Here is a 12,830-nt window from a genome sequence, read left to right on the forward strand (position 1 = left end):
AATTGTTTGCAGATTCCATACAGTTGTGCGCTTTTTCTCCATAAAATCCTGCAAGCGTAATAATAAATGAATCCCGCTACCAATGCATTCAGCTCCGAAACGTTTCACCTTTTCATGTCTGTTTATTCACATCAGCTTTTTCAAAATGGCTGCCAAAAATATTGTGGAACTTAATGAACGAATTATATTCTCTAAAGGTCAATGTGCTGTCCAAGGTACACAGAGTGACCTTTTTCTACAATTGGAAGCTGAGAGCTGTGCTAACACGAATGTCCATAGCAGTTATTCCGGATACAAATTCTGTAATGAACGTTCTAATATTTGGAAATTAGGGAATCTAAGGGAAAACTTTCAGTTTATCGCTCCTAGGCAGTGATTTCCTAAACTGTGGCGATACTGTATAAAACGACCATGTCACAGATTTCAACTACTTAATTGGGAGAGCTTAATAGAACATAAAATAGGTTTAGGAAGACAACTCTCAATTATAGTGGAATGCTTGTACCAGAAGCTGTCACAGATAAGAAGATAGGAAATATTTATTTTATCAACAGGAATGTGATTCCCAGTGTAGTACAGCTGTCTACTGTACTGCCTCCCACTATAGGGTTGGTGGGATCCTTCATTGACTGGATGAGAAATCTGAACAGGAAGTATTTATCTCAGGTGACTCACCACTTCACACATTTGTTCAAAGACAATAACAGCTTTCTTTCTTCTTGAATTTGATTTAACCACTTCAGGTACACAGGGAATTGAGCGGCTGTTCAAATGGCTTCTTCTTAAAATACATTTGAGAATGACTCGAGTATCGCGAGGAAACTGACAATTTGGATGTCCAGATCCAACCTGTCAGTACATTTTAAACCCTGTTTCGTACACCTCCTCATTGCAAAAATAAGAATATTTGTGGGACATGTATGTCCCTTTTACCTTGAATGGTTGAGCAATAACCAGAGGGTACATTAAGAGTACAAGGAGATAACCGTCTTAGTGGATGAGCACCGCTTTGGTTATAATATGTTTCCAATGTTGTAGGAATAATTTAATTTAAATGTAATAACTCTTTATGAAGTGCACTAATATACTGTACAGCAGCTGCCCAACCCATCCCTTTAGGAGTGTAATCATTATAAAAAACATGGTAATGGATGTGAAATACACTTGTTAAAACTCATCCCTTAGGAGGTGAATTATAGGTGATTTTAAAGCAGCGTACATTAATAAAGTCAATTAGAATTGGCTAAGAGTAAGCACATATTATTGTTATTAATAATAATAATTAGCAGACACTTTTATCCAAAGCAACCTACCGAGGCTAGGGGGTGAGCTGCCGCTGCAGAGTCACTTCTGAAGGACTGAGCACAAGGAGGTTAAATGACTTGTTCAGGGTCACCCACAGTGAGTCAGTGGCTGGAATTGAACTGGCAACCTCCTGGTAACAAGCCCCCTTTTTAACCACTGGACCACCAAGCCCCCAGAAAGCTACCTGCATTATCAGAGAGCTAACTACCTACATTATCAGAGAGCTAACTACCTACATTATCAAAGAGTTAGCTACCTACATTATCAGAGAGCTAACTACCTACATTATCAAAGAGTTAGCTACCTACATTATCAGAGAGCTAACTACCTACATTATCAGAGAGCCAACTACCTACATTATCAGATAGATAACTACCTACATTAGATAACTATCTACACTAACATAAATAACGTCCTACATTATCAGAGAGCTAACTACCTACATTATCAGAGAGCTAACTACCTACATTATCAAAGAGTTAGCTACCTACATTATCAGATAGATAACTACCTGCATTATCAGAGAGCTAACTACCTACATTATCAGAGAGCTAACTACCTACATTATCAAAGAGTTAGCTACCTACATTATCAGATAGATAACTACCTACATTATCAGAGAGCTAACTACCTACATTATCAAAGAGTTAGCTACCTACATTATCAGATAGATAACTACCTACATTATCAGATAGATAACTACCTACATTATCAGATAGATAACTACCTACATTAGATAACTATCTACATTAACATAAATAACGTCCTACATTATCAGAGAGCTAACTACCTTTAATAAAATTTACGACTGTGATTTTGCACACTTTAATAGTCTCTAATAGTCTCATTTAATAGTCTCTAATAAAAACTATGTCAATGGGGATGTATCCCTCCTGTAAGTGTCATTAGCAAGAGGCATGTACTATAAACAGAACATATGAAAGGAATTGTATTACTTTGTTCAGTGTATCATGACCAGTAATCAACAATATGCCAGTGCTATACCCAAAAGGAAGTATTGCCTTGTAAATTGTGAGATCATTTCAATTACATTTTTTTTTTTTTTTTTGGGGGGGGGGGGGGGTAATTGTAATTTAAAAGGAATTAATTTCCAATTAACATGTAATGCCAACAAGGAGATGGGTGGTAAACTTGTGTTCTTGTGAAGATAGCAATAAATCACATTTTAAAAGAAATTATGAAACACTGTATAGATTATAATGCTCTTTTGGGAAAATATACCTTTAAAGCTATATGTGGGTTAAAATGCTGAAATTCATCTATCCAGACCAAAAAAAAAGCGCAAGTGTATCTTTTTTGGGCTGAAACGGGGCCTAGTTATCTGTTGGAATGATCTTGAAGTTTCAGGTGGAAGATGCACCTTCCCAGTTGAAGTTGGGTCTACTGTACTGTATGTACCGTATTCACACACCAAGACAGTGGATCTATTTAAAAGATCAAATCTTTAACTCTGTTAATCCTGCTGGGTTTTTTCCAACATTACTAGATACATTAAAAATAAAGTGAAATGAGGTGCCCAACAAATTCCCGTAGGTTTCTCTGCTGATCAAATGTAGGATATCTGCTGGCCACATCAGTGGATTACTTGAAAGATTGGCCTTTTCAAAAGGTTGCATACTGAGATACAAAACATAACTTTGAGGAAACCGTTTTTATTTATTTTTTTAACGTAACTGGCATCGAAGTAACTTTTCATTCTTTTTAACAGACACCCATTCCGAATGTAATCACATCTCTGTCTTATTCTGAAAATAAAGTGAATTACCCAATGATTCATGCACCGTTGGATCATTTAGAGACGAGAAGACGCCAATCACACACATCAGCACATGGGCAATCGCATACTGTTTTACATGAACAGTGACTAAAGGGATCTTTCTCTTAATCAAGAGTGAACTTGACAAGGTCCCTTAAGCCTTCCAGAATAGCTTTTTTTTATTGCAGTGCATGCACCACCCTAATTTCATTATTGTGTCTCTACCTTATGTGCTGTGGATGGACAAGATGAAAAATAAAGGGAACAGTGAGACTCAAAGGAAGACTTGTAAAGTAATGAAACCATGCCTGTCGAACTGTACCATATAGAGCTACAGTACAGAGAACGTTTCGTGGCACTAAAATGAGTACAAAGTGAAAGAGATTCAAGATCAACAGCTTTTGAGCCCATTTCCCCCAACCTTAGAACAGAACGCAATGTACTCTTAAAAGCTATTTTATACATTTGTTATGTAAAACCTTTTATCAAATTTCAGTAGGTGGCTAACAAATGACCAGCTGTCTACAATTATTTACTGTTATGTTTTTAATGGGGCCTATTACCCTCATTCGCAGGACTGTTAGCAGACATCATTGTCGGTGTTGCATGAAGTATTTTAACAAGAATTTAATTCACACATAGATGACTGCAGCTGCATATGCAGCTAATTCTAGCTGTGACTTACGTTGCAGTAAACTTGTGAACAAGAACTGTGCCTTTTATCTTTCACATTGTCCACCCCTTTTAACACATCTCATACCCTGAGATTCCAGCAGTACTGGGATTGTATTCAGTGTATTGGGAGATATGTAGTTTGACAACCTTACTCTAAATGAGCCAAGACCTGTGCTTCATTTTCCTATTCATAGTAAATAGATAGAACAGTAAAATAAGAAAGGAAAAATAACAAATGTTTTGCTGTCTGTCCAAAGTTCCTATAATTAACAGGACTGTATATTATTATTATTTATTTTTTACTTTTTCATCTCCCACTTCCAGGCTAAAGTAGTACCAGTAGATAATTTAAAACACATCTTTCCTCACTCCCATCACTATAGAATGTTACCTGTGATTAAACATCCTTCCCTCAGTCTATTAGATACAGATGTCTTTCTGTACACCGTTCCCATGGCAATCGGTTGGTCTAAGCATGTGCACCAAAGCAGAAGTACAATCCAGACACACATGTGGATATTTTATTTTGAAGAAGCTGTCAAAACCGGAGCATGCACAAAACATACAGTATACCCAGTTGTGTTGACGTCAAACTATTTCTGCAAATATATGAATCCGTGTAGATTTTCAAAAAACATCTCATGGTAGTGACTCTTGTTTTATGAAGCTGCAATTTATATTTAATGCAAATGAATATGTAATACTGAAGTTGGCCTCTCCTAACAGAATGTAAAAAAGCTTCAATGCGTTTGGTGATTAAAGGGTCATGGCTAACGTCTGGGTAAGGCCTTTCCCATTAGGTTGTGAATGGTTACAGAATATAATCTGATCTTAATATAGTTGAAAATGACCTGCATATTGTAGACTGATTGTAGAAAGTTACAGTAGCAAGATCTGTGTCAGAAAATAATATTGACTGGGGGAGCTTTAAAAACACAAATTAACCACATCTCTAATAGGACAGGTAGACAAAGAGAAGGAGATGTGATACCTTTTATTGGACTAACTAAACAAAAATGAATCACAAGCAAATCCTATCAACTCTCGACTAATACGGCTAGCATTCCATCTATCAACAACTAATAGAACAGGGAAATTCTGGGAAGCCAATGTTCTGTCCAAAAGATGCTTGTCCGACGTGGTGGTTATGAGCAGTTGTTAACTCAGGGTTCTGTCCCACTGTGAAGCAGTTGGGAGGGGTTGGGAATCAAAAAATGGTTGGAGCTTGGATAGAAGCAAAGTCAGTGAGCTAGTTAAAGTAAATGGAAGGCAATACGACGTGCAAGCAGCATTCATGATGAAATGTGGGGAGAGGCGTGCTGTGCCATCTGCTATAAAAATAATTGGCCAGGCTATTCACACCTAATTCAGGAACCCGATTAGAGAACATTGGGTTAATAAAAGAGACACGGTGGAATTCAGACACGGCACGGTTAGACACACATGAGAAATTGGAATAATATGAAAAGGGCACCAAGAATCCTGTGCTGTTAGATATCCTCCACCGACCCTGTAGTAACTCTCAAAAAGCACATTTAGTTCTCTCTTTAAACCCAGTAATGCCCCCTCCTTTAATATTGATTTCTTGAGTAAATCAGGTGGGGGGAGTGGAGCACATGACTTTACTTACAGCATAACTTACAGATGTAACACTACCTTTATTAAAGTAATTGGTTTACATTCAGTGAAGTTATCATTTTTATAGGACTTCTCAGGTACTATAGGACCACTGGCAGGTTACTTACTATACTGTAGCACAGTGTACTGTAGCACAGTGTGCAAATGTGTATTTTGTTTACTACATGATATCAATGCAAAAGCAAGCTGGAAAAGAGTTTCTGTGCATGGGGAAAAAAAAGCCCTGCTACAAAGCAAGTACCGGTGCATGGAATATAATGCATTTCTATCGGCATACAGTATATAATGGACCACAAACAGTATCTGTTTTGTTATTGTCAGCTAATGTGATAAACAACCTCTTAATAGGTAAAAATATCAGTTTTATGGTGTATTGTATGAAGAGAGTGGCAGTCATTGAAGAGAAAAGGTCAAATTTCCTGTTAGTAATACCAATGACAACTCACTGCCCTGAAACACTTCTTGTTCCATCAAATGTCAAGCCTTTAAAATCAGCATGTTTTTTTTCCGGGGGGGGGGGGGGGGGGTTGGCAAATGTAAAAATAAAGAGTTTCTTCATAAACACACCAACCTTCAGGTCACTTTTAAATAATTGGGTGTATAACACATGAAGCAGTCTTGTGCGATAATGCAGGTTTTTGGCGGGTCTGTCAAAATGACTTACTGTCTGCATTCGGGAACTGGCGAAAAAAAAGCAAGCCTGGGGTGACATCTGCTATTAAGGAAGTCTTCGGCATGTACCTAGACTACCCTGAATTAAAATGTGAGGTCAACAAGTCCAGCAGAGCTGTTATTTCCTGCTGTGGCGATGGTGTGGTCCTGCTTTTAGGCCACTGGTGCTAGTTGTATATCTGACCTTGACAGCCCTCTCTTTACAATGTAATCATCCCAGACCCCTGCAGTGAAGAGTACGCCCTCATTATAACTCTGCTTCTAGGAGCTAGGTTATGTGTATTACACGGAAGGTGGTTTATTGTGGATTTCAGTCAAGATTGCATCCAAGGAGCGGTCTGTTTATAACCGATATTTTGGAGCATGTCAAATAAATGCTCTGAAAAAGACTACATTCAATATAATACAAATTCTCCTTTTAAATTATTACTATTTCTGTATTTCACATTCTCAATCGCAGTTATTTCCTGAAGGCAGTTAAATAAAAAAAAACTAAAATAAACAGTGTTTTGGCACAGGTGAATAAATGCAGACAAATGGTATTTGCAGGGGCTATGATGCATTCTATGGCAGATTTTTAGCAAGCAAGATGTCGAAATGGGATAACATTTCCATTTGTCAAAAAGGATGCTCATTAAAATGACTGAAATTCTAGGCATAATAACAAAATTAATACAGTAAAAAGTTAATGGATAAAATGTACTACACATAAAAAAAAATCAACAATAAAGTCTGATGTAATCTACTAAGGTACTTCAGAGTAAAGTGCTGTGGTTTCATTATTGTGTGTGTTGCTTTTAAAAGAACAGAACAAAGCAGCTAAATTTAGAAAAAGGAAAATGGGCACAGATGCTTATTTCAAGGCCTTCAAGAGAAAAGCATATGATTTTCTTAGTTGTTAGTGCTGACAGATCAGAACAACTGGAAGCAGCTCTCTGAAGCCCGGAACTAGATAAAAATGATGTACAAATTGAATCCTGTAACTGTTATCTGAACATCTGAAGAACCAACAGCCTGCCGGTAAATGCATAAGATGGCAATTTGCTATATACTTAAACAGAGCGAAATACAGCCCAGTCTGTTTTAATCTAAATTAAAGTTGCAGCTGCAGAATAAATAAAAGATGTACTCAGTGCAGCTTGCCTTTTGGAAGAGCCTATTTATCTGTGTTACTAAAAACCTAGCTAGCTCGTCAAAAAGGATGTCCTGAATGTTTGCCATAAAGTGCAAAGAAGCTATTCAGATCTTTCTAGTCACATGTATATGATGTGCTTATCAAATACGTTCAACCTAAATGCAGTTATAAGTAGGTACTTTCAGGTTTTAAAGATGTTGCTGTTAAAAAGGCATTTTCACTGAAGTATTTAACAGATCTCTATTCACAGTACACTGGAATGGAGGTTTTCTCAAAAACCAGCAAAGCAGGAGAAGCCGATTCATTTATTTAAAACTGAATCTGACATGTTAAGAGTGAAGAACATGAGTGTCACAATTGTATCATTGTTCTGGTCCATGTGTATGGTATTGGCAAATGAGGAGAGCTTCCCATGGGTGTGGCAAGGAATGCTAGCTGACTTGCTGTTAATGATGCAAAGAGTGATAAACCGACAGTTCATAATTCAGGAGGACCATGTGTGATGGACTTGCACAATAGTAAAACTATATAGACTTGCTGTTATACTGACTTGCGGTTCGCCTTGGCACCAGAAGGTCATGATGAACTCACGTTCATGCATGCAATATTGATTTTGATTATAGTTTGACATTGAAAGATGTGTTTTTCAAAGTTGTGACATTGGCAGTTAAAGTCAGTTTCCATGAACAAATTATAGTTTGATAGCAATGGCTGCAGTTGACTATGAATATCAAAGTTTACATAAAGCTTTTGAGTTAAAAGTTTTATGAATAGGAGGCACTTTGGAGGTGCTTCGGGGAGCTTTCTGTTGTTCAGTAAAGGATAAACCGTACACCTACTATAGCCTCATGAACCTGAGAGAAAAGTGCATTCTTATTTTGTTCACTTACTGCTTCGTAGTCCTCTTCAGTTTGGTTTAGTTTGCATTATGAGCATGTCAATTCAAAAGCTATTGTTTTCCTTATTGATGTCATTTTTGAGATTAGAATGTAAAGCAATATGATGGCTCAGGGAGGTACTGTAACCTGTCAATGAATATTAATAAACTCAACATACAAAGCTAGCAATGCAAGTAAAAGCATAGATTGGGCCAGGCAGATGACTTCTCTGTACCTGTCAACTGTCAATGATTGAAGCAGTGAGTCACAGTGAAGCCTGGTACAATTGAACCCATCTCTCCACCATTGAGTTGTTTGTATCTTCCAGATACAGTTCAGTGTCTTATATTCTGCATGGACACAGACCTGTTTCAGTTGACGTGAGAAACTGAACTATTGTACTTGTTCAATCGACAGAGTAGTTCAGTTTATATTTTAAGATTGTATTCATAGTACAAGCATTTAAAAGGAAAATCACATTTAAAACTGCTGAGTGCTCTAGTACTGTAGTAGAGTATGAGACACTGTAATTATTTAATTTGTTATCTTTGGGTTGCCTTTCTGTAAGTGCTATTTGACTTGCAGTGAACACACATAAACGTTCTTCATGCATGCTTCAGTGTTGGACTATTAACCTGACTTTGACGTTGTCAGAGTAACACTGACAACCTGTTTGAATCACCTGGCTATAACAGCTTTCGCTGGCTCTTCAGAGTTGCCCACAGAGAGAGCTGACGACTGCTCTTTCCTGCTGTAAACAGCTTTTGTCTCCAAAGGGAAGCTGCTGCTGTGGTTTGTAAGGGCTTACCAAAATGTGCGAGGGGAGAAGCATTGGACAAAAACGAAGATCATTCTGCTTTTTAAATATTGCATGACCTAAAGACAGTTTATTATGCTCATGATGTTTACTCAAGCTAAGTCAGCAGGTGCACACACACACACACACACACACACACACCTGGGCGTGTTGGTGTCTTTGACAGGTTTCTCCTGGGCTTTGCAGCTCCCAGTCCTGACAGCTCTCCTCTTTTTCAACTTTTTTTCCTCGCCAGCATCTGCCCGGCTGCCCTGCATCAACATGACTGAAAGTCGCAGGGAAGCACTGGCAGCGCCAGAAGCAACCACCGCTGCCCAGGCCACTGTCAGCAATGCCACAGAGTCCGCCGGCCAAGGGGGAGCAGGCAAGGACGATGCCTTTTCCAAGATCAAGGGCAAGTTCATGAATGAACTGAACAAAATTCCATGTGAGTGTTTGTTTTTTTTAAATATATATTAAACTATTAAATTCAGCTTTTAGATGTTTTCTATTTAAATCAGGCTCAGTAAAAGGGATAACATGGACATGCCAGTTTGAAGAATTATTATTGTGTCTGTAGAAATGTCTGTTTTTCTTTTTTTTATTAGGTATGGTGAACAGGTATTTAGAGATACTGCTGAAATTGTTTTAAGGGTCTGTTGTTTTTTGGCTAAACTGTTACGCATCTAGTCCTCCTCTGACGTTCAGTGAGATTTTCAGGGATTTTTGTATAGAAAACAACCTGGTATACCTGCTTATTTAGCAGTGCTCTAAATACAGAACACATCAGTATGGTCCATACTCCTGAATAGTCCCAGTTCTCCTATTTAACATTAGGTCCCAACCTGTAACCTTATCAACAATTTGAATATTGTTGAATAATTAATATTTAATAAATGCATATGGTAGTGGTATCCCTCTTTTAGAAATAGATTTTAAAAAGCATAGGTGTAAACTACTAATATTGTGTTAATAGCCTTCAATTTACATATGTGATGCTGTCACGATTAGTGTAAAATGTCTGTTTCTGTTGAAACAATTAACCAAGTCAGAAAGTGAGTCCTTTATAATATTTTCCATTTCCTTTTAAACACGTATTTGCATCATTGCATTTTTGGTAAACTGTTCAGAAGGCATGGAAATGTTTGTTTAGTATAGAATTTCGTTTTTGCTTGTATCAATTTCACTGGCATTGTACAGCTAGATTTAACGTAAGGTAATTTTCTTCTATTATTACTTTTGTAAAAAGCTCATTCAAAAAAGTAATTTCTTTGCAAAATGGCTCCATAAAAATGCAAAATAATAATAAAAGTAATCATACATAAAGAATGAAAAAGAAAGACGAAAATGGTGATTTGTATATTCATGCTTTATGTTGTAAGCCAACAATGAACAGTTACATCTTTGCTAGAATAATATGATGTAAAATATTGTTTTATGTAAATGCCTGTTATTCTGCTTGAAAATGTCTGGAGAACTTACTGCGGGTTCAGATTTTCATTTTCAAGTGTGTCAAGAAGCCGTTTAGTGTTAAAATCACATTAGTGTAGTAGAGCATATGGAAGCCATCACAAACCACGAGGCAGGGGATCATCAATGCATTCGTCTGTGGCTGGGAGTAATTGGCCTTCATTTTAAGATTGATTCTGAAATGACTTTGGTTTTAATGTTTCATGCTGTATAGACTCCTGCTGAGCTACAGTAAACATAATGTAAAAATGCAAATGTCAAAAATGCCACACATATGTACAAGTTTATTTTTCTCTATTGGAAACCCAATATGAATGCATTTCCTGAGTGCTTTCTTTTTTTGCTATATTATTTCATTGTTATTAACTTAAAAATCATCGTATGAGTTTACTGCTAAACTGTCTGTACAGTAATGATGCATGCAGATAAGCGGGCTGGAATTAGGTTGGCATGCTAATTGTGTTGTGCTGAACAGCTGTGCAGACACACTGAGTGGGGAGTACCGCTCCCACAAAGCCCTTTATATCAAAATTTACAGTGTCCGCTTTGTATCCCTGTTCAACCAGTCTTTCCAGAGGCACAGTACTGTATATTTGGGTTTGAAAATAAGGGCTTATAGAATGTTCCACAGTGTTTTTGATACTTTTACTCTTGCAGTGGGTATGTCTGGAAGTTTGATTGGATATAGCTCTCTATTTCATGATTTTCAAAAACAATAGTAAACTGAATAGTTTGAAAAAGAAAGCAATAGCAACTTAAATACACATCTACTACTGAAGACCTGCACAGCTTTGTGTCAGATTGCGATGACACCACACATCTTGGGTGAAAGAGGAGGCCTAACAAGTCAGTGCCTCTTTTTTTCCCTTTTTTCTGCCTTTTATGACGCAAAAACTATTCATTCTCAGTGATGAGCATCTTTTTTTTGTTGTGTCAGAGAAAGAGTTTTTTTTTATTTTATAGGAAATTAATTAAAAATACTGAATATACATATTTAGTCGCTCAAGTAGGTCCAGCTGTTAGAGCAGCTGTTTAATGCATTGTCCAGGATGAAACAGTTTTTAGTTTGTTGACAGGCTGCATAAAGACACATTTTACTACAAAACTTTAATGATGTGTTTATAAACTTTCTCTTAGATTAAATAGTGCTTTGGAAAATTAGAATGAGCCTTTTGTGGATAAGATCATTGTCTTTTAATTGCCTCAGGGTTTATTACTCTAACTCCTGTAGATTTAAGTCACTTGACCATACATACTCATCACTCATATTTCCCAAAGCAATAATACCCGTAATTAAATTCTGATTGCACATATGCCTGTCAAATACCAGCTCATAACATTTTGATAAGTGTTCATTTTCTTTGTTTTATGGTTTAAAGTTTAATACACTACTAGACAAAATCTGTCTCCAGACTTCAGGGCACAATATATCATTGCATGTTTAATGTTGAACACAGATTTATTTTTTTAAACGAAAGTCAATGAAATGCATTGTATTGCATTTTATTATTATTATTATGTATAGAATGTGTTTTATTTCGTTACACTATGTAAATGTCAAAATTATCTTGCTGGTAACAAATAATCCAGTATTCTAACCTTCATATAAATGTTAATGCAATGTTAATACCAGGGTTTCTTGTGGGTATCCTGTCACTTCCTGTATTATGCACTGCCACCACCAACTGACATATCCAAATGAGATTATTAATGGATTTCATCCTCTGAAAGGCACCTCAGAGCTCTGGCAGACACACTTACACAAGAGCGAAAGCAAACAGATTGCATCTATCAGTTGACATTCCCAGTGGTGGACATTACCGATGATATACTATTATTATTATTATTTGTTTATTTAGCAGACGCCTTTATCCAAGGCGACTCACAGAAACTAGGGTGTGTGAACTATGCATCAGCTGCAGAGTCACTTACAATTACATCTCACCCGAAAGACGGAGCACAAGGAGATTAAGTGACTTACTCAGGGTCACACAATGAGTCAGTGGCTGAGGTGGGATTTGAACCGGGGACCTTCTGGTTACAAGCCCGTTTCTTTAACCACTGGACCACACAGCCTCCTGCGATAGGGACTGGGTGGACAGACGGCCAATTAAACCAGTCATTTGAACAGTCTAGCCTGGAGACACGGGTCTATATTAATTATTTTAAAAAGCAGCAGATATTAGGATGGTGTTACCTGGGTGATGTGCTGTGTTGGGTTTGCACCAGACATAACGCTTTGCATTTAGGCCAAATAGTTCAATTTTTGTTTCATCGGACCACCAAATCTTTTCAGAGTCCCACATGCCTTTTTGTAAATTCCAGGCAGGATTTTACATGGGCTTTTTTCAGAAATGGCTTCCTTCTTGCCACTCTTCCATACAGGCCAGATTTGTGGAGTACTTGAGCTATTGTTGACACTTGGACAGTTTCTTCCATCTCAGCCATGGAACACTGTAGGTCTTTCAGAGTTGTGATTGGCCT

General features: G+C 37.3%; 1 protein-coding gene across 5 annotated transcripts in view; it reads left to right on the forward strand.

The window, feature by feature from the left end:
- LOC117419941 (synaptotagmin-1) overlaps positions 1-12,830 on the forward strand; it is a 197,848-nt gene that overhangs the window by 138,014 nt on the left and 47,004 nt on the right. For all 5 annotated transcript variants that reach the window (XM_058985648.1, XM_058985652.1, XM_058985650.1 and 2 more), the window contains one exon: positions 9,133-9,324. In XM_058985648.1, coding sequence (XP_058841631.1) covers positions 9,159-9,324 — 166 coding nt within the window. In that variant the 5' untranslated portion in view covers positions 9,133-9,158. The remainder of the gene's footprint in view (positions 1-9,132; positions 9,325-12,830) is intronic.

Source organism: Acipenser ruthenus, chromosome 14 (genome assembly GCF_902713425.1).
Source record: "Acipenser ruthenus chromosome 14, fAciRut3.2 maternal haplotype, whole genome shotgun sequence".
Taxonomy (NCBI): domain Eukaryota; kingdom Metazoa; phylum Chordata; class Actinopteri; order Acipenseriformes; family Acipenseridae; genus Acipenser; species Acipenser ruthenus.